Here is a 19961-nt window from a genome sequence, read left to right as displayed (position 1 = left end):
CCACATCAGAAGAATTAGGTCTGGAAACTTATTTTAAAATATCTATAGTTTCAACCTTCTCTGTGATTTTTGCTGCCTTTGAGTGTAGGATGGGTACCTGCCATAAAAATACCCTTCAATTCTTGAGTTACTATTGAGGACAAAATTAAAAACTTTTAAGTCTGAATTTTTAGGTACTTGATAAGACCAAACCCCACAGTATTTCAAGTATCTATACTTTTTTAAAAAGGCAAGAATATTAATAATGAAAATTTTGAATGAAAAGGATCATTAACATTTGAGTTACCTACCACATATGCTAGGTGCTTTACATATATTGCCTCATTTTAATGAAGTAAAATATTAATGTGCAAAATCCTATAAGGGATCATAACTAATTTGTCATTATAACAGAAAATAACATTTATTTTTAAAATGTGATTAAAAAAATAGATCCCTTAGTCCCTTTAAAGTAAAATTCCATTTTACTGAAAGGGAATATAAAAACTATCTGGTCATTAGAATGACAACCTGTCATTAACTGTTAGACTAGAAGTTAAAAGTGAGTAAGCTCTGTGAACAAGGAGGGTGGGTGAAATCACCTAAGCTGTGTCAAGTTCTGAAAGGATAGGCTGAGGGCTAAAACCATTAAAAAATTTGAGCTGTAGTGCATAAGAGCTGTGAGGTCAGGACACAAGTCCATCCACACAATAATTATTGAATGTCTATTCTTCTGGGCTCTGAAGATAAAGCAGAAAACAAACGTAGGTTTCTGCTCTCATGGAGCTTATATTCTTGTTGGGAGGAAGAGGAAGACAGTAAACAGTATTTTCTTTTTTTTTTTTTTTTAAAGATTTTATTTATTTATTTTATCAGAGTAACAGTATGTTCAGATTGTGATTAAGTACTGGAGAAAATAAACCCGGAAGATGTTACATTGATCAAGGTGACATTGAGCTGTGATCTAACTAAAGAGAAACTGTAAGTCATAATTAGGCAGATAGACAAGAACAGGCAAACAAAACACCAAGAATCATACAAGAAACCAGGCAGCGTATTTTAAAATCTACAGCTATGTTGGGGCACCTGGGTGACTCAGTCGGTTGAACCTCCAACTCTTGGTTTTGGCTCAGGTTGTGATCTCAGGGTTGCGAAACTAAGCCCTGAGTTGGGCTCTTGCTCAGTAGAGTCTGCTTAAGATTGTCTCTCCCTCTCCCTCTGCTCCTTCCCCTGCTCCCACTCTATCCCTCTTTCTCTAAAAATCAATGAATAAACTAAAAAAATAAAAATCTACAGCTAGATCATAGTTAGGATAGCAGGACTTGGAATCCAGGCAAGCAGACCATGCAATAGAACTTCAGAACCTAGATAAGGAGTCTGAACAATAAATGTACATGTTTAAGAGAAGTTTGATACTGTGTCAAGTAATATTCATGGCAGCTACTCGATACTCTCTTTGCATATCTGCCAAGAGAGGAATTGGTAGATAGTATGCATGGTAACTAAAAGTAAGGACTATGGAGCTGAGATAGAAATGTATTTTACTCTCCCCTTTATCTTTTAATAACTTTGAGAAGTGATTTATCTCCATAGGCCTCAATTTCCTTACATGTAATGATATAATATTGCTAAATTTATTGGTTATTGTGAGGATTAAATGATATAACAGCTGATACAACTTGGATTATATTAAGTATTTAACATGAATCATTTCCACAACACTATGAGTTATTTGTTATTCTCATTTTACAGATGTTGAAACTGAGACCCACGAAGGATAAGTGGTTTTCCCAAAGCCACACAGCTAGCAAGTGGCATAGCTGGAATTTGAACCAAATACTCTTTAACACTATTTAAATCCTTGTTAAACTTGGTATCATCTTATTCTGGAGATGTTGCATTGTGGATTTAAGTTGCATTTTCATGAAGACTAACATTATTTTCACATATTTATTGGCCATTTGAATATTTTCTTTAGTAAAGTGTTCAAATCTCTTCCCCATTTAAAAAAGTGTATTGGCAGACTTCTATTGATTTTTTTGAGTTCTTTATGGATTCCAGAATCAAATCTTTTATTAGAAATATAGCCAATATTGTCTCCTACTCTGTGGCTTGCCTTTTCACACTGATGATGTCTTTGAATGAACAGAAATTTTTATTTTAATTTAGTCTAATTTATTTTTTCTTTATAATTAGAGCTTTATTGTTTTATACGTCTTTGACAACCCTGAAATCATAAGATATTCTCCTATATATTTTTCTAGAAGCATTAATGTTTTGCCTTTCACACTTAAGTCTATGATCCATCTGGAATTGATTTTTATGTATAGTGTGAGAAGAGATAACAATTCATTTTTTCTCATATCAATATCAAATTGATTCAGCATCATTTATTAAAAAGATCATCCTTGGGGTGCCTGCATGGCTCAGTTGTTAAGCATCTGCCTTCAGCTCAGGTCATGATCCCAGAGTCCTGTCGAACCCCAAGTCAGGCTCCCTGCTCCGCGGGGAGCCTGCTTCTCCCTCTCCCACTCCCCCTGCTGTGTTCCCTCTCTCGCTCTCTCTCTGTCAAATAAATAAATAAAATCTTAAAAAAAAAAAAAGTTCATCCTTTACCCATTGCATTCCAGTGTCACTTTTGTTGTAAGTCAGGTGGCCACATATATGTGAATTTATTTTTGGATTTTCTTCTGTTCCACTGGCCTATTTGTCTATCCTTTGCCAACACTCCACTAGTAGTACTTGTATAATAGGAATTGTTACCTAGTGTTGTAAGTTCTTCAGTTTTGCTCTCCTTAAGAGTAGGATTAACTCTTTGTCTCTTTGTATTTCCACATAAATTTTAGAAAGAGGTTGTCATTCATACACACACTCTCTCTCACTTTCTCTCTCTGGTGGAGTTTTGACTGATATTGCATTGAATCTGCAGGTCAATTTGGGGAGAACTGACATCTTAACAGTATTGAGTCTTAATCTCTGAACATTGTATGTATATCTTCATGTACTTAGATTTTCTTTAGTTTATCTTAGTAATATTTATAGTTTTACTGTGTAGAGGTCTCACATATCTTTCATTAGACTTATTTCTAGGTATTGATGTTTTTTGGGATGTACCAAACAGTACCATTAAAAAAAATTATTATTGTTTTTTTTGCTGGTATACAGAAATACAAGTAATTTTTATTTATTTATTTTATATCTAGGCCTTGATAAATTCACTTTATTCTAATGATTCTTTTGGATTTTCTAAGTACACAAGCACATAGTCAGCAAATATGTTTTATTTCTTCCTTTGTAAATTTAATATATTTTATCTTTTTCTTTCTTTATTGCACTAGTTATAACCTATTTTTACAGTTGTTTTATATTCTTGCTGACCTTGTTATTGTCTGTCCTAGTATTTGTTTTAATATAGATCTGTTGGCAATAAATTCCTTCATTATTTGTTTGCCTTAAATGTCTTTGAAAGGGATTCTCATTGAATACAGAATTCCATATTAGAAGTTATTTTCTTTAAGAATTTTAAAGATATTCCTGGGGCGCCTGGGTGGCACAGCGGTTAGGCGTCTGCCTTCGGCTCAGGGCGTGATCCTGGCGATCTGGGATCGAGCCCCACGTCAGGCTCTTCTGCTGTGAGCCTGCTTCTTCCTCTCCCACTCCCCCTGCTTGTGTTCCCTCTCTCGATGCCTGTCTCTATCTCTGTCAAATAAATAAATAAAAAATCTTTAAAAAAAAAAAAAAAAAGAATTTTAAAGATATTCCACTGCATTCTGGCTCCCATAATTTCTGTTGAGACTTTAACTGTCATTCTTACCATGGCTCCTTTGAAGATAATATGTCTCTGGCTGATATTAATCATCATCATTAAAAAATTTTTTTTCACTGTGGTAAAATATATATTATATAACAAAAAAACTTACCATTTTAAAGTATACAGTTCACTGGTATCAAGTATATTCATATTATTAAGCAAGCATCACTGCTGTCATTTCCAGAACTTTATTATCCCAAAGTGAAACTCTGTATTCAATTCCCCATTAAACAACTACCCATTCTCTCTTCTCCTAACTCCCTGGCAACCACATTCTACTTTCCATTTTTATGAATTAAAGTACCCTAAGATACAGGGGAATCATACAGTATTTGTCCTTTTGCATCTGGTTTATTTCACTTAGTATAATTTCTTCAAAATTCATTCATGTTATAACATGTATCAGAATTTCCTTCCCCTTTATGGATAAATAACATCCCATTGTATGTATATACCTCATTTTGTTTATCCATTCATTCATTGATGGATATTTGCGTTTTTTCCACTTTTTGTCTATTATGAATAATGCTGCTAAGAACATGGATGTACAGATACCTGTTTAAGTATCCGCCTTCTATTATTTTGGGTATATACACAGAAGGAAAGCTTCTGGATCATATGGTAATTGTTTCATTTTTAGGGGAACTGTCATACTGTTTTCCACAGTGACTATGGCTATACCATCTTATATTCATACCAGCAATGCACAAGGGTTCCTATTTCTCTACATACTTATCAGCACCTGTTACTTTGTTTTTCATAATAGCCAACCTAATGGGTATGAAATGGTATCTCATTGTGGTTTTCATTTCCATTTTCCTAATGATTATTGAGCATCTTTGAGCCCTTATTGGCAATTTGTATATGTTCTTTAGAAAAATGTCTATTTTAGTCCTTTGCCCAGTTTTTTTTATTTTATTTTATTTACTTATTTGAGAGAGAGTGAGAGCACAGAGGGAGAGGGGGAGAAGCAGACTCACTGCTGAGAAGAGAGCCTGATGCGGGGCTCCACCCCAAGGACCCTGAGATCATAAACCCAGCCGAAGGCAGACACTTAACTGATTGAGCCACCCAGGCGCCCCTTTGCCCAGTTTTTAATTGGGTTATTTATTTTTTGTTTTCAAGTTGTAAGAGTTCTTTATATATTCTGGATATTAATCACTTACCTGATATATTATTTGCAAATATTTTCTCATTCTGTGGTTTGCCTTCTTTCTCTGTCAGTGTTTTTCAACACACAAACGTTTTTAATTTTGATGTAGTCCAATATATCTATTTCTCTTATTGCCTGTGCTTTGGCTATCTAATCAAAGAAATCATTGCCAAATCTAATATTATGAAGCTTTCCCCAATATTTTCTTCTAAGAGTTTCATAGTTTTAGTTCTTACAGTCATAGTCATTTTAACATCTTTGCTAACTGCTAACTAAAAATTCTGGGGCACCTTTGAGTCTGTTCCTATTTTCAATTTTCTATCTTGGCTTGTAGTCATATAATATTGTCTAATAGCTAGCATGGCTAATAATTTTTATTGAAACCCTGACATTGTGTATAAAAATTTATAGTCTCTAGACGAGATCTTCCTCCAGAGAGAAATATTGGACTGGTGGCGGGGGGAGTGTTAATTGTTAAGCAAATCAGAGACCAAGCTTGGTTGAGACAGCTTTACAACACTCATTTTACCTCAATTTTCCCCAACTCCTAGCGAATAGTTTTCTAAGAATTTTGCCTTGGATGATATCCTCCCCCCCAAATTAGGCAAATTATGGTGGCCTCACTTGTTTTTCACAGATCAGGATACCTTACCACTTCCCCTTGATTCACTTCTTTTGTCCAGGCTTTACTATCCTAGCATAGCTGAATTAACTTCTCCACGTGACATAGCTATAAATACAGGAGTTGGGTGGGGCCAGAATCAAGCAGTCTGGCTCCAGAGCCTACACTCTTAAAACTCAAGGGCCTATAATATGCCAGACACTGCACCACACATACACTAAATCTTTCACAAGGGTTTAGATTTAGGAAATGGCCATAATAAGTCTATTTTGAAAAAGAAAGAAGAAAAATCTACCACATATTGAACTTTTCAGCTCTTCCATTTTAGAAAAGAAACTATTAAAAATAAGGGCCTTAGAACTTCAAAGTAAAGTATAAATAATGAGGGGCACCTGGGTCGCTCAGTTGGTTAAGCATCTGACTCTTGATTTCAGCTCGGGTCTGGATCTCAGGGTCCTGGCATCAGCCATGTGTCGGGTTCTGCACTCAGTGTGGAGTTTGCTTGAGGATTCTCTTTCTCTCTCTCCCTGCCCCTCCCCCTCTTTGTACTCTCTCTTTAAAATAAGTAAATCTTAAAAAAAATAAAGTACAAATAATAAGTAAGTTATAGAAGGCTAACATCATTTAGAAATAGCTCATTGGAAGTCAACTATAAAAGTGTTAAGATCCCTAGCCATCATTTCATTGCCTGTGATCCAGCCTTCTACATGCCCCTCACCTCCCAACCCCTTTCACTGCGTACTCTGGAACTTCTGCTAGACTATTATCAAACTCTCAGCCTCTTACATTCTCCACCTATTTTCAGAGCATTCTCTCAAATTCTGTGTTCTATCTGAAACCAAGCCCTTCCCTAAAGGACACCATTTCCCCCATAGCTCTTACATACTAGCTGTTTATTTGCTAGCGCTCCTTCTGACACCCTACTGCTATTTCTAAACATTATTTTCCTTGCTTCTTTGAGCTTGTATAACTTGACAATACCACCTCCTACCTCTTCTAGTCACTGTCATTTACTGACCTCATCTTGGTCCCTTTCCATTATTCACCAAAGCCATGATGAGCACCTGACCCCAGATTTGTAATGCTTGTGAGCCTTAAACATAAACTTGGATAACTCATCTACTACCTCAGTTCCTTGGTTCTTTACTTCCTTTCCAATAAAGGAAAGGCCATGCTAGACCCTTCCATCATCTGAAATGTTCTATAATCAACGATTAATTCAAACATCTACTTTTAAAAATACTACTTTATCTTCCTTCAGTTTGCTAGTTCAATTACATTTGCTTCATCCCTTCCATTCTTCAGCCTCATAAGGATGTATAGTGGAATGATACCTTTAGCTCAAGCCTTTAGCCCTTTCCCTCATAACTTCCTTTTGTATTTAATGTGTGATCTATCATCTCCAAAATATTACCAATATCCTATACTTACTTGATATATGGTTATTGTTGTTGCACCTTTCTAGAAAAATCCTGATCCTGCACCAACCCTATTATCCCATTTTTTCATTCACTTTACTGAGCAACTGAATACTGCCATAGAAAGCTACACTAGAGTAACCTGGCATCACTATAAATTCATAACCAACAGCCTCCAGTGGGCCTTTAAAATGTACCAATCCTAACAAATACATTCTCTGTCAATTCACTTTCCCCAAAAACTATCCCAACCCTTTTACACTCTTCTTAAACTGCAGATCCTCCACATATTCCCCTTCATTCTCAGTAGATAACCTTCTCTCCCTTTTCCACATACAAATCTATCTTCCTCTCTTTCTTCTCTCTTCTTACATTAAAGGAAGTGTCCTTCCTTCTATTTAAGGCAATCAGAGCACTTGTATTTTGGAATATATTCGTTCCTATATTCTCAAGAATGTTATACTATAAATGATCCTTCTCTGCCTGTACCAACTACTTCTCCCTTCACACTTCCTTTTAACTAGATCCTTCCCAATGACTTTTAAATGATTCATCTTAAAAGTTTCCCAGAAATCCACATGCCCATTCAGTTTTTGCCCTATCTGTCTCTGTTCCTTTACCAATAACTGTTCCAGAGAGTTGGCAATTCTCAGTCTCTTTTTTCCCATAAACTATTCACCCCTCATTGTTCTCTACTTGAAGATTCTACTTCTTTCACTCCAAAAAATAGTTCTAGCAAAGGTCATAAGTAATCTCCAAGTGATCATATGGCATGATGAAACATCTTTCTTTTGGTGCTTGTTAAACCACTCTCTCATATGCAACCCGCCCCTCATTTTTCTTCTTATTCCTCCCCTGTCTCCTTTACAGGCTCAAACTTATCAATTGCTAAATGCTGGGTATCCTGAAGTTTCCACCATTTCACTGGTTGAGTGCCCTAATAATCCTCACTGGCTTTAGGATAAAGACAAAAATATTTAACACGATTGTCTTAGTTCAGATTACCATTACAAAGTATCACAGACTAGGTGGCTTATACACAGAATTCCTCACAATTTGGAGGTTGCACATCCAAAATCAGGGTCCCAGCAAGTAGGGTTGAAAATCTTCTTCTGGGTTACAGACTGCCAAGTTCTTGTTGTATCCTCACATGGCAAAAAGAGAGGTAGAGAACTCTCTGGGATTGCTTTTATAAGGGTACTAATCCCTTTATAGGGGACCTAACCTCATGGAACTTTCAAAGGTCCCACCTCCTAATACCATCACACTGGGGGTTAAAATTTCAATATATGAATTTTGGGGGGTGGGCACATTCAGTCCATTGCAATGACGTACAGGATTCTGCATGATGTGGTCCCTGACTCCCTCTCTAGCCTAATTTCATACCATTCCCCAACCATTTTTCCCCCACTCTTAGTCACTCTGATGTTCTTTTAGTTCCTTGAAGTTGCCAGGTTACTTCTGCAGGGCTTAATACTTGCTTTTCTCTCTAATTTGAAACACTCTCCACCACCATTCTCCCCTATATTTGGTTAACTCCTTTTCATCCCTCAGCTCAAGGGCCATATCCTCAGAGAAATATTTATGAAACCACCTCTGTCCCTAGGCTAAGTCAGGTCTAGTTTTTATATGCAGTTATAGAATCTTGATCATTTTCTTCAAGAACATTTATCTCAGTGTGTATCCATTAGAGTGATTGTTCTATGCTCTGAATTAGGCAGTAGACTCCATAATAGCGTCCTACAGGTTCTTGAGGCTATGTTCATTTTATTTTTCAATTTTTTCATTCTGTTCTTCATATCAGACAATTTCTATTTATCAAGTTCACTGATTCTTTCCTCATTCATTTCCATTCTGCTGTTGAGTCTATCCAGTGAATTTTTATTTCAGATATTGTATTTTTTTAGTTCAAAATCTTTTACTTGCTTCTTTACTGTTTCTATTTTTCTGCTGTGAATGTGTATCTTCCCATTCATTATACTTCTCTTTACCACATGAAGCAGTTATAATAGCTCCTTTAATATCGTTGTTTGCTATTCCAATAGCTATGCCATTTTAGGTTAGCATCTATTGATTTTCTTATAAGATATTCATTTCCTGGTTCTTTATATGTCAAGTACTTTTGGAGTATTTTCTTGACATTTTGTTGTTTAGACTCTGGGTCTTGTTAAAATCCTCTGAAGAATATTTAAATTTTTGTTTATTTCAGTAGGTAATCAACTTGGTTAGGTGCAGAGCATAAGCTCTCTCTTTCCTTCTGAGGGCCCTGGTTCCAATTCCGTTGTTTTCAAAGCATTTGCTATGCTGTCTTTGGTCTGTCTCATGCATGAACCACCTGGGGGTTAGTCTGTGATTTGGGCAGTGTTTTTCCCCCCATTTAATTAAAACAATTTTTATCTTACTTTAGTTCTTCAAGCCATTGCTATGCTGCTTTAGGCCTGTCTCATGCATGCACAGTTGGAGATGACCCAGGACACTTAGATGGGTTCATATGCAGAACTAAGGAACCTCATTCTCCAGTGTTTTTCCTCTCCTAAATCTGTACCGAGCTTTATCTCTCAAGGTCTTTTTTCCTGGTTTCTCTGGTCAGAAGATGGGGTTTTTCTCTGAGTTGTAGTTGCCCATAATGTCATTAATAGGATTTGCCCTTGGGGAAAAACCACAAAAGGAAAACAACAACGATAACAAGGATTCCTCATGCTCTCTTTAAACTGTAGAGTCCATTTTCCACATCTTCAAGCCATAAAAATAGGGCTTCTATTGCAGTTTTGGCCTCCTGTGCTGTCCTTGCATGGTTTTCTGACTGGAGTCTGTGTACAGGTCAAAGCTGCAAAAGAAATTCAGTCTTGTAGTTTTGACTCTCCTTCACAATCCAATTGCTTTTGTTTACTTTTCAATCTTCAGGTAGTTGCACTTCAAATCTGCCTAGAGTTTTTGATTACGAGCAGTAAAAAAGAGGTCGTAGTGGACTTATTACATCTTGGAGGAAACTGGAAGGCTGTGTGCTCCACGAGAGGAGGGACAATAATCCAGTTTTACACTTGATCTACATGTGGTAGGCACTCAATAAATATTTGTGAAATAAATATGGAGTGAACCGAGAATTTTAAAATGCCAGATACTCAAGATGACAACAAAAACAAAAACATTTCTGCATGTGAACAAGAAAGGGATCTTTTGTAGAAGAGTAAAATATCCCAACACCAAGAATAGGCTTTACAAATACATTAAGAAAAAGGAAGTAAGTTATAGAATGAATAAGGTCCTTAATGATTATGCTGCAAAGACAAACAAGAAATCAACAGTACAAATTAGAAAAAGATTCTGTTTCTATAGAAAAAAATTAAAGAGTGAAAGGTTTGAAGAACTAGGACCCTGGCTAAGGTAAGAGTTCACGATTTTTTAAGATTTTTAAAAAGATTTTTGGTAGAAAAATGGAGGAAGGTATAGAGGGAAATCCAGATACCTGAGTAATGTAGGGATCAGAAGCAGGCTAGGCAGGATATATGAGCCTTAACTCTTTCCCCATTGCCCCCTTCTTTCTTTTTTAATACTATGCCCATCTGCTTTCCTCTTTGCTCTAGATAGCTCCTTCTCTCTATTTTCCTCTGGACTTCTCACTTCCCCTGGAGATTGTCTTTTTCTTATATAATCAATTTTTCAAATGCTGATTTCCTTAATACAAATTTTGTAATTTAAAATGCAGATAAACTCATAAAATTTATCTGTCTTTTAATACATTTTTAGGAGTCAATTTCTTGACAGAATAAATCTTGTCAACAGCTCTGTGCAATTATTTAAATAAATTTGATATAAACAAAAGCCTACCTGTATAAGAATTGTGGTAATTCAGGTGTCTAAGGGTTACAGTAACTGTATCCTGTTAGGAGTCCTCTCATTATATATCTGGATAGCTGGTATAATGGAAAGGATGAGGGCTTTGTACTAGTTGCATGATCTTGGGGAAATTATAGTATCTGGTCATCTTTTAATGAGCATAATACTATCTACTTTTCTTACTTTGTGCTCACAGCTAGAGAAAGCAGAACAAAATTTGAGACTAGCTGATCAAATTTGATTTTACTAGACATTAGGGCATGATTTTCATATACTAACAAAAAGAAGACTTTATAGTGGTTTATATTCTAGTATCTTTTATGATCACTTCAGTTTCATTTTTAATTTTATGATATAATTATTTCAATAAGCTTCTTTTAAAAACATATTTATTTATTTGAGAGAGACAGAAAGCAAGTTGGGGGGGAGGGGCAGAGAATCCCAAGCAGACTCCATGCTGAGTGCAGAGCACTATGAGGGGCTCAATCTCACAACCCTGAGGTCATGACCTGAACCCAAACCAAGAGTGGGATGCTTAACGGACTGTGCCATCCAGGTGCCCCTCAATAAACTTCTTAAAAATCCTTTTTGGAATAAGACAGAAATAAATAAATACGTACTACATATCTTGCTATTATGGGGATAAAGTAAGATGTTTGTATGGTTCATAGCAAAAGCTATGGTATTCAACTGATAATTTTATTAGAAATGGGGGATGTTATATTGTTAAACTTTGCTTTTAAAGTAGTGGAAATTTTTGATGGATTTAACAGGTTCTGGTTTTATTAGAATGTCTCTTTGATTGTAAATGTTAATGGACACAGTATGGAATCATAAAGAGTTGGGAAATCTAAGCTTTCTGCTTTTAATCTGCTACATAGTATTGAGTAAATTTCTTGTCACTTCACCTCCCTGTACTTCAGTTCCAAACTTCTAAAATGAGGTAGAAAGGGAGGAGGTTAGATGATCTAAGGTTTTTATCAGTTTTAAGTCTATGCTTCTTTCTATTTACTTATGGACCTACTAAGAAACAGCGTGAGAGAATAGCAACAAATGTTGCTTGGGAACTACCTACACATCTTATATAAATATGTATATATGTATGTATATCACATAATAGAAACAACTTCTTGTCTTTCCTTGGTGTGTGTTCTTGTACTATATACTGTACTTTGGGTTTCTCACTTTGAAGCAATGTTGTGCAACGGCAACATCTAGTGATATCTATCTATCTATCTATCTATCTATCTATCTATCTATCTATCTCACCATCTGGTGATGTAAGTATAAACTATTCTAAGTGAGATTGCAACTTTTTCCTTCCATTGAAAGCAGAACTGGGACTTGAATTCAGGTGTGTTTCAATATGTAGTCCATGCCCAGAGCCACTATGCATTACTGACGCATAATGCTCATTTGACATATATTTATTAAATGAATGTTAGGTAAAGCATATGCATCACTATCTACGTGTATTGCTTTAGGATCTTTGGAGCCATTGTTATCTTTCAAACAAGGAAGTCTTTTTTGGTGTACATCAAAGATCATCAAGTAAAAACTACAGTATAATCCTTTCTGAACAAATGAATTTGAGAGCTAAATCTACAAAGAGAATATTCTTTATACAGAGCATTCAAATTAGAACAGGACTTTTTGTTTTGTTTTTGTTTTTAAAATAATGACTAGCTGGCATTATTGTTTAATCAGGACAATACAAATCTGGGCTAAACTAGTCTTCCAATTCAAATTGACTTTGCCACTGTTAAAATTCCTACAGTATTTGGTGTTTGTTCTCATTAATCAGATATTATCTTGAATTTTTATTCTTTTCAGGTGCCTAGATCTTATTTCCACAATAAAATGGTAAGGTATTCCAGGGTTCAGAGCATGTTTTATATCTTTCTTGTCTTTCCCTTAGCCCCAGCCACAATGGTTTTTCTCACCAAATAATAAAGTTACCAACAACTTACCCAGAATCCATGGTTTTCCACGAGGCATCAAACTATCATGGCATTCTCTCTAGTGCTCTTGATTCTACATTTCAGTCACATTAAACTGTTAATTATTCTCTCATGCATTTTTGTTTTCTTTGTTTGTAATATTTTACTACTGCCATCTCTTCTTTGTAAATGAAATGTATTGCTTAAGGGTCATTCCAATAGAACTTCCTATAAGGCATAGCACAAAACTAGAAGTCGTCTTTCCTTTTTGAATTCTCACATCACTTTATAACTTGTCCTACCTTTGTTCTAGCTCTCTGGTTGTCCTTTCTTGGTCTTCTTTTTCTCTATCCATCCTTTGAATGTTGGGGTTCCTCAGCATTCTTCCCTATGCCCTCTTCTCTTCTTACTCTATATACATTTAAGAAATTTATTTTATTCTAATGGCTTCAATTATGACCAATATGCTGATGAGTCTGGCTAGAGAATCTCTGTTGAGTTTCTAAGTAGTGTATTTAAGTATTTATTGGATATCTCTACTTCATTGTCTTTACAAAATCTTAAGCTCAATATATGCACAACTGAACTCAAAACCTTCCCCCACTAAATCTATTCTTTCTTCAGTGAATTTCCTATTTCAGAGAATGAAGCCACCATCTACTCTATTGCTGAAATTAGAAACCAAGGAGTCATTCCTTCTTCATTGTTGATATCCAGTGAGTTACTAAATCATGTTAATACAAGTACATAAATAATTGAAAATTTGGTCCACTTCTCTCATTATAAATTGCCACTGCCCAGTCCAGGCCATAAGCACCTTTTCCCATTAGCTCTGTAATGACCTTCCAAGTGTTCTCCCTACCTCCAGTCTTGGGCCTCCACTTGTAATGTCCACAATGCAGCATAATCTAAAATGTAGCATGATTATGGCAACTTCCTGCCTAATATTCCTCAATGGCTTCCCATAGAAAAAAATGTCCAAACTCAAACTCAGCTTACAGAACTCGTTTTAGTAAGGACTAACCTTGTCCCTGCTCATCTCATTTTATACTTGGCTTTTTAAACTTCAGCTGTATTTTAGTTCTTTAAACTTGCCAAGCCTCATATCTCTGAGACTTTATACATTCTGTATACTGTCTTCCAACCCTACACCCCTGTTTTTGCACAACTAGCTCTATATCAGTTTAGAGGTCCTTCCTTTAGAAGTTCCCTTTAGGATGTGTCCTTATCATAGCATCCATCCCTTATCATAGCATTCATCTCACTATTACAATTGCTTGCTTAACTATCATCATTCTGTTATTTGACAAATACTCAATGAGAGCCCACTGTGTAAATGGTACTGTATTCATTCTCCTTTGTACATAGAGTTTAGTCAATACAGGGTATTGTGGAAGCACATATAGTATGTGCTTGGGGGAGGGCCCAAGAACTATTTAGTGACTTGCATTTCTCTAGTAGATTAAATCAGTGGTGATTTCATAATCATTCTGAGTTCTTTGAATTACCTAACACAGTAGATGGTAGGTAATTATCTAATTTCATTAACTGTTGAGTTTTAAACATATAAAAAAAAGTTTTTGAATTGTAAAAGGCCTCTAGCTAGCCATTACTTTCTACCTACCAGTTTTTCTTTGATATCATTTTGGATATAATATAATATAAAAAGCAAAGAGACAAACTACTATAGTAAAAAAAAAACATGGGACTTATTGTCAGAACACTGTGGTTAATAATTCTGCCACTTACTAGGTATGTGTCCTTGGTCAAGACCCTTAACCTCTCTGAGCCTCAGTTTCCTCATCTGAAAAAGGTAGTTATAAAATCAAATGAGATAAGAGAAAATAAAAGCCTAGCACAAAATGTAAAAGGCTACCCTAATGCTGTCTATTATCATTATATATTATTATTATTATCATTGTTATTATTATTAGAGTAAATACAGATCAGGTCTCCCTATTACTGGTCATCCCAGCTCTACAGGCAACAGAATTTCCAAATTTCATCCTTCATTTCCACTTTACAAGAGTTAGGGTTTTGCAATTTAATAAACACATATTGATGGAAGTGGTAAAAAAAAAAAAAAAGCCCCCCTGCCCAACACAAAAACAAACCTAAAATTCGACAAGTAAATATTAAGGGGATAAGAGAGAAAAAAACAGCAGCCTATGAAAATCTAGTATTTGGATATATGGATCAAAAAAAAAAAAAATCAAGCCACATTTTTTTCAATGTTAACTGAAAGGGTAGGTGGCATGCAAGAGCAATGCTGTGAGCCATTTATCAGTACAATGACAATCTATTGAGCTGGGAAGTCAGGGTATCTGAGTTCAAGAACTCGCCCAGTAACTCACAGTAATAACCAGGTAGCCAATCCTCCCAACAGTCTGGTCTTATGACTCCTTGGCTACTATGATCTTTTCCTCCACCCTATCTCAGCTACCCACTCACAAGGTCACGAATCTCAAATGGGCACTTGATCCTGCCCAGCTATGCTACTGTGCTTCTCTAGTACTGCTATAGATTGAATATTTATGTCCCCTCAAAATTCATGTTGAAATCCTAACCCCAAATGTGATGGCATCATGAGGTGGGGGTCTTTGGTATATGAGAGGTCATGAGGACAGAACCCTCAAGAATGGGATTAGTGCCCTTAATAAGAGTTCCTGAGAGCTCCCTAATCCCTTTTGGCTATCTGTGAACCAGGGCTCTCACCAGACACTGAATCTGCCAGCACCTTGGTCCTAGACTTCCCAGCCTCTAGAACTATGAGAAATAAAATTGTTTATAAGCTACCTAGTCTATGCTATTTTGTTAGAGCAGCAGCCTAAACAGACCAAGTCAAGTATGACTACCTTCTGTCCTCTAAAATGACTATTTTATGGCGCATCTGGGTGGCTCAGTCGGTTAGGCGTCTGCCTTCAGCTCAGGTCATGATCCTAGGGTCCTGGGATCGAGCCCCGCATCAGGCTCCTTGCTCCGGGAAGCCTGCTTCTCCCTCTCCCTCTGCCTGCTGCTCCCCCTGCTTGTGTTTTCTTTCTCTCTGTCAAATAAAATAAAAGCTTTAAAAAAATAAAATAATAAAATAAAATGACTATTTTATGCCTTCTTTTCACGCCTTAAGCCTCCTACCCAAACATTCTTCCTTCTCTCTCCTTACTGATCTAGCCTCTGACCTTCTACTTTCTTGAGCAAAAGAGAATCAGTTTCAGGCAGAAACTCTCTCTTGAGATCACTGAATCTATTCATCTATCTGCATCTCTACCTATAGTCACTGCCTTTCTTCCTATTACTATAAATTTTATGTTCATGTTTCTGAGCCAACACTTCTACCTATTCCCTGGATCCCATTCCCTCTTGTTTTCTCAAAGACTTCACTCTTAAAATATACTCATTCTCTCTTATAATTTTTTCTCCTCTACTGTATAATTCCCATTAGCCTAGAAACACACTTCAGTATTTCCATCTTTGAGAATTCTACTTTGACCCCACATATTCCTCTATTACCTATATTTCTTAGCTCTTCTTCATGACATATCTTGCGATATCTATAGTGCTGTGCCTATTTCTTCACATTACATTTTCTCTTTATTGTGCTTGTCAAGGCACGTAACTACTACATGTTGCCAAAATGCAATGGTCAGATCTCTTTATTTTATTTGATTTTTCAGCATGTTTCAATAATACTGGCCATGCTTTGTGTCTTGGCTTAAGTCACCGCATTTTTTGGGTTTTCTTCCTACTTCACTGGCTACTCCTTCTCCATCTCCTTTGCTTGCTTCTTTTCCTCTGCTTTACCTCTAATCATTAGAATGCTCTCTATGAATACACTTTCTCCAGGTAGTTTTTTCTACATGTTGATGATTCTCAACTTTCTGTCTTTGGTTCCTTACATAGAACTCAAGACACAGAACTTACTTTAGATTTCTAATATGAATATCAAACAAGGTGAGTAAAATAAAAACAACCCTCCAACACACATCGCACACACACACACACACAATTTTCTTCTTTAGCCTTTTTCATTTGGTAAATGGCACAACCATCCACTCAAATTCAAGAGAAAAGCCTAGGAGCTTCTCTTTTATTCTCACCCCTATATTTATAACATCACCAAGTCGTAGGTTCTGCCTCCAAATATATCTCATATCCATCCACTTCTTATACCACTCTACCCCAAACTACTCTCATTCCTTCCTGGATCACAACTATCTTCTGCTACTGATCTTCTCTCCCAATCCCTATGATCCATTAACCACATAATAGGCAGAACACATCTTTTTTTCAATGTAAATCAGATTATATTACTCCCTTCCAGAAGAACTCCCTGCTGGTTTATCATCACACTTTAAATGAATTCCAAACTTATTCCATGGGTAGATCCCCACAACCTATTAAAAGCCCTATATGATTTGACTTCTACCTATCTCTTCAAGGTCATATTATACTACTTTATCCATATTCCAGCTACAGCAGTCTTATGGTGTTCCTTGGAAGAGCCAAGCTCTTTCTATTGTAGGATTTTTACAATTGGAGTTTTCTTTAACTGCAATGCTCTGATCCTAAATATTTCTGTAGCTGGCTTTTTTAGATCACTGAGGTCTCAGCACAAATGTTAGCTCTTCAGAGAGCCTTCCTTAACCAATCAATCTAAAGCAACTTCTTCCCCAGTATCTTTCTCACTCATACTGTTTTATTTCTTCACGTCACTTAACATTATCCAAAATTTCCTTGTTCATATCTTGTTTCTTTTTTCACCAAATTTTAAGTTCCATGAGAACAGGAATCTTGCAAGTCTTTCTTACCATTGTATTCAGAATAATGACAAAATAGTAGTTCCCTAGAGATATTTAATGAATGCCTGTTCCTGAGTGGGTCACTTGACCTCTCTCACATTTGCGAACTTAACTAGTGCTAGACTTAGCTCTGGGTCCAGGGGATACAAAGGCGAATAAGGCATGGCTCCTTGAGGATCTCATCCATTCATCCCTTCAACAAATATTTACTGAATGTATATATTATACTAAGTTTCAGGTATTGTTTAATCTGTGTTTAGTTCCCTCCTCAGTAAAATGGAGTTTTGTTAACCAACTCGATCTCACAGAAATGTATAAATGGGATGAATATAAAAATAATGTACAAAATGAGATGTAGCATAAACATGTTATTTATATAGTGCTATTACTGCACTTGCCTCTTTCCTTTTGTCTGGTAATGGGCAGGAGCTCCTGACAAGAGACAGCCGACTGATAAAAACAGCTATATAAATTTTGGTACTCACAGAAGGCAATAAATATGAATGCCCTTTTCATAGGCACATAGTAACTAAACTACCTGGGGTCATGAATTCTTTAGTTGTGATAGTAACAAGTGTTAATTTTCCACAGTGCTGTTGCACAAATAACAATTCTATTTACCCTTATGGAAAATTAGGGAGTACCCAGGTTAATTGCTCCTCTCCTTCGCACCACCTAATTTTTCCTAGGCTCTAGGACACACATAGAGGGGTGTCAGGGACCTGGCACGGGCCTGCAGAGCTCTCACGACTCCTGAATGATGTACTGGACACCTGGTACGTATGCAACTGTCCTTAATCCTTCAAAAGCACTAATCTCAAGGGCTTGTCCACAGAAATAGGCTGGGGACGGGGGAACTGAGAGGAGGGTAAATTAGGGAGGAAAGCTTTCCCGGGATAAGCAACCAATCCTGGAACACACCACCAGTCACAGGAGCATGTTAAGATTGATTTGCAGATAGTCACCCTTTGTACAACAGTCTGACCTTAATTAAATTAATTTTGTAGTCAGTCTTGACTGACCTCTTTTTTCTTACTTGTGATTTACCTGTAAGATGAGAGAAACAGAGGAGGAAGGGTAGGAATAAAAAGAGATGTGGGATGAGGGAGTAAAGACGCGTCAGGGGGAGGAGAGAAAAGGGTCTGAGGCTGCTTCCCCAGCTCTGACAAAGGAGCCATGTCCTCCTGAAGCGGGAGAACAAGCGTTCCTCGGGTCCACAGGAAGGGAAAGACCGCGCGAGACGAGGGACCAGTAGTGCCCAAGGGCCTGGAAAGGAAGGGACTTGAGAAAAATGGACCGTACCTACAATTCCTTCAGCATCCCTCGCTACCCCGGGAGCGGCCCTGGCGCCCAGCAACCGCCGCGTACACCACGCGCCGCCCCGGCCGGGAAAGCAGCCAGGACCCGACCTCCGCGCGGGCCGCTGGGGCCAGGCTAATGGCGGCTGGCTCAGCTGACGGTGGCGGGGCGGGGTCTGGGCGGAGCTGGCGGCGTCTGGGCGGGGCTGGCGGTGACGGGGCGGGGCGGAGCTGGCGGTGACGGGGCGGGGCTGGTGGCGGCTGCACCTTCAAGCGGCGTAGTGGGCGCTCTGGCCTGCGGAGGTGAGGGTTTTGGGGTTTGCCGGGACCGCCTGGTGTGCTTTCAGTCTATTCGACCCGTTCCTTTCCCCGTCTTTTGTGAATATTGACCTATTGGGTTGTCAAAGTCCAGGGACAGAGTTGACATCACAGGGCCCTTCAGCCAAAAAGCCGCGCCAGGGGGCTGGCTGCACGTGCCAGGAGTGACTTGTCACAACTCATATCATGTTTCGTCTTAAGTCAGCTTAAATATAGTGCAATTGTAAAAGAGAATAGTGTCTGGGGTTAAGACTGGGCTCAAATTTCAGCACTGCCACTCTATAGCTATGGAACGACAGACAAATTACATAGCCTCCCTGAGCTTCCGTTTTCTCTTCTGTAAAGGACGTGGTTGGTGGTGATGTGAGACAAATGAATTGTTACATGACAAGTGTCTGGAACGGGGCTTGGTACAAAGTAAACACTCAATGTCCTGTTATTAGTATAAAACCTTTTTCTTTTCACATGAAATCTTATGCGGAGACCTTCATATGAAAGGAAAGCAGAGCTACCCTAGTTGAGTGTGGGCCCCGAGAAGCTTTGGGTTCTTAGACCTAAGGCTCCTCTTATGGAATCTCTATGATTCCTAAAAGAGGAAAAACAATTGTTATTGGATTAAGTCCAAACTTTTTATAAAGACAAACTGCCCTTTTCTAACTTCGCTCCTGATACTCCAAACAACTGCAACTCCTGCACACGTTATATCCCTATGTGTTTTTGCCTATGTGTTTTTTTTTAAGTTTTTATTTATTTATTTATTTATTTATTTATTTATTTATTTATTTATTT

At 37.3% G+C, this 19961-nt stretch overlaps 1 protein-coding gene across 4 annotated transcripts in view; it reads right to left on the bottom strand.

Moving 5' to 3' along the window:
* Window positions 1–19001, bottom strand: part of SLC9B1 (solute carrier family 9 member B1) — a 63074-nt gene extending 44073 nt beyond the window's left edge. For 2 of the 4 annotated variants that reach the window (XM_040624961.1, XM_008707224.2), the window contains exon 1: window positions 13063–14087. In XM_040624961.1, coding sequence (XP_040480895.1) covers window positions 13063–13142 — 80 coding nt within the window. In that variant the 5' untranslated portion in view covers window positions 13143–14087. Of the gene's footprint in view, window positions 1–13062; window positions 14091–18858 lie in introns of those variants that run through there. The other 2 variants (XM_008707223.2, XM_008707225.2) reach the window with 2 other exon arrangements.
* Window positions 19002–19961: the final 960 nt, after the last annotated feature.

The sequence above is a fragment of the Ursus maritimus genome, unplaced genomic scaffold, assembly GCF_017311325.1.
Source record: "Ursus maritimus isolate PB19 unplaced genomic scaffold, ASM1731132v1 scaffold_8, whole genome shotgun sequence".
In the NCBI taxonomy this organism is placed as follows: Eukaryota; Metazoa; Chordata; class Mammalia; order Carnivora; family Ursidae; genus Ursus; species Ursus maritimus.
Note: the sequence above shows the minus strand (reverse complement) of the source record. Positions and strands in the feature narration are given on the sequence as shown.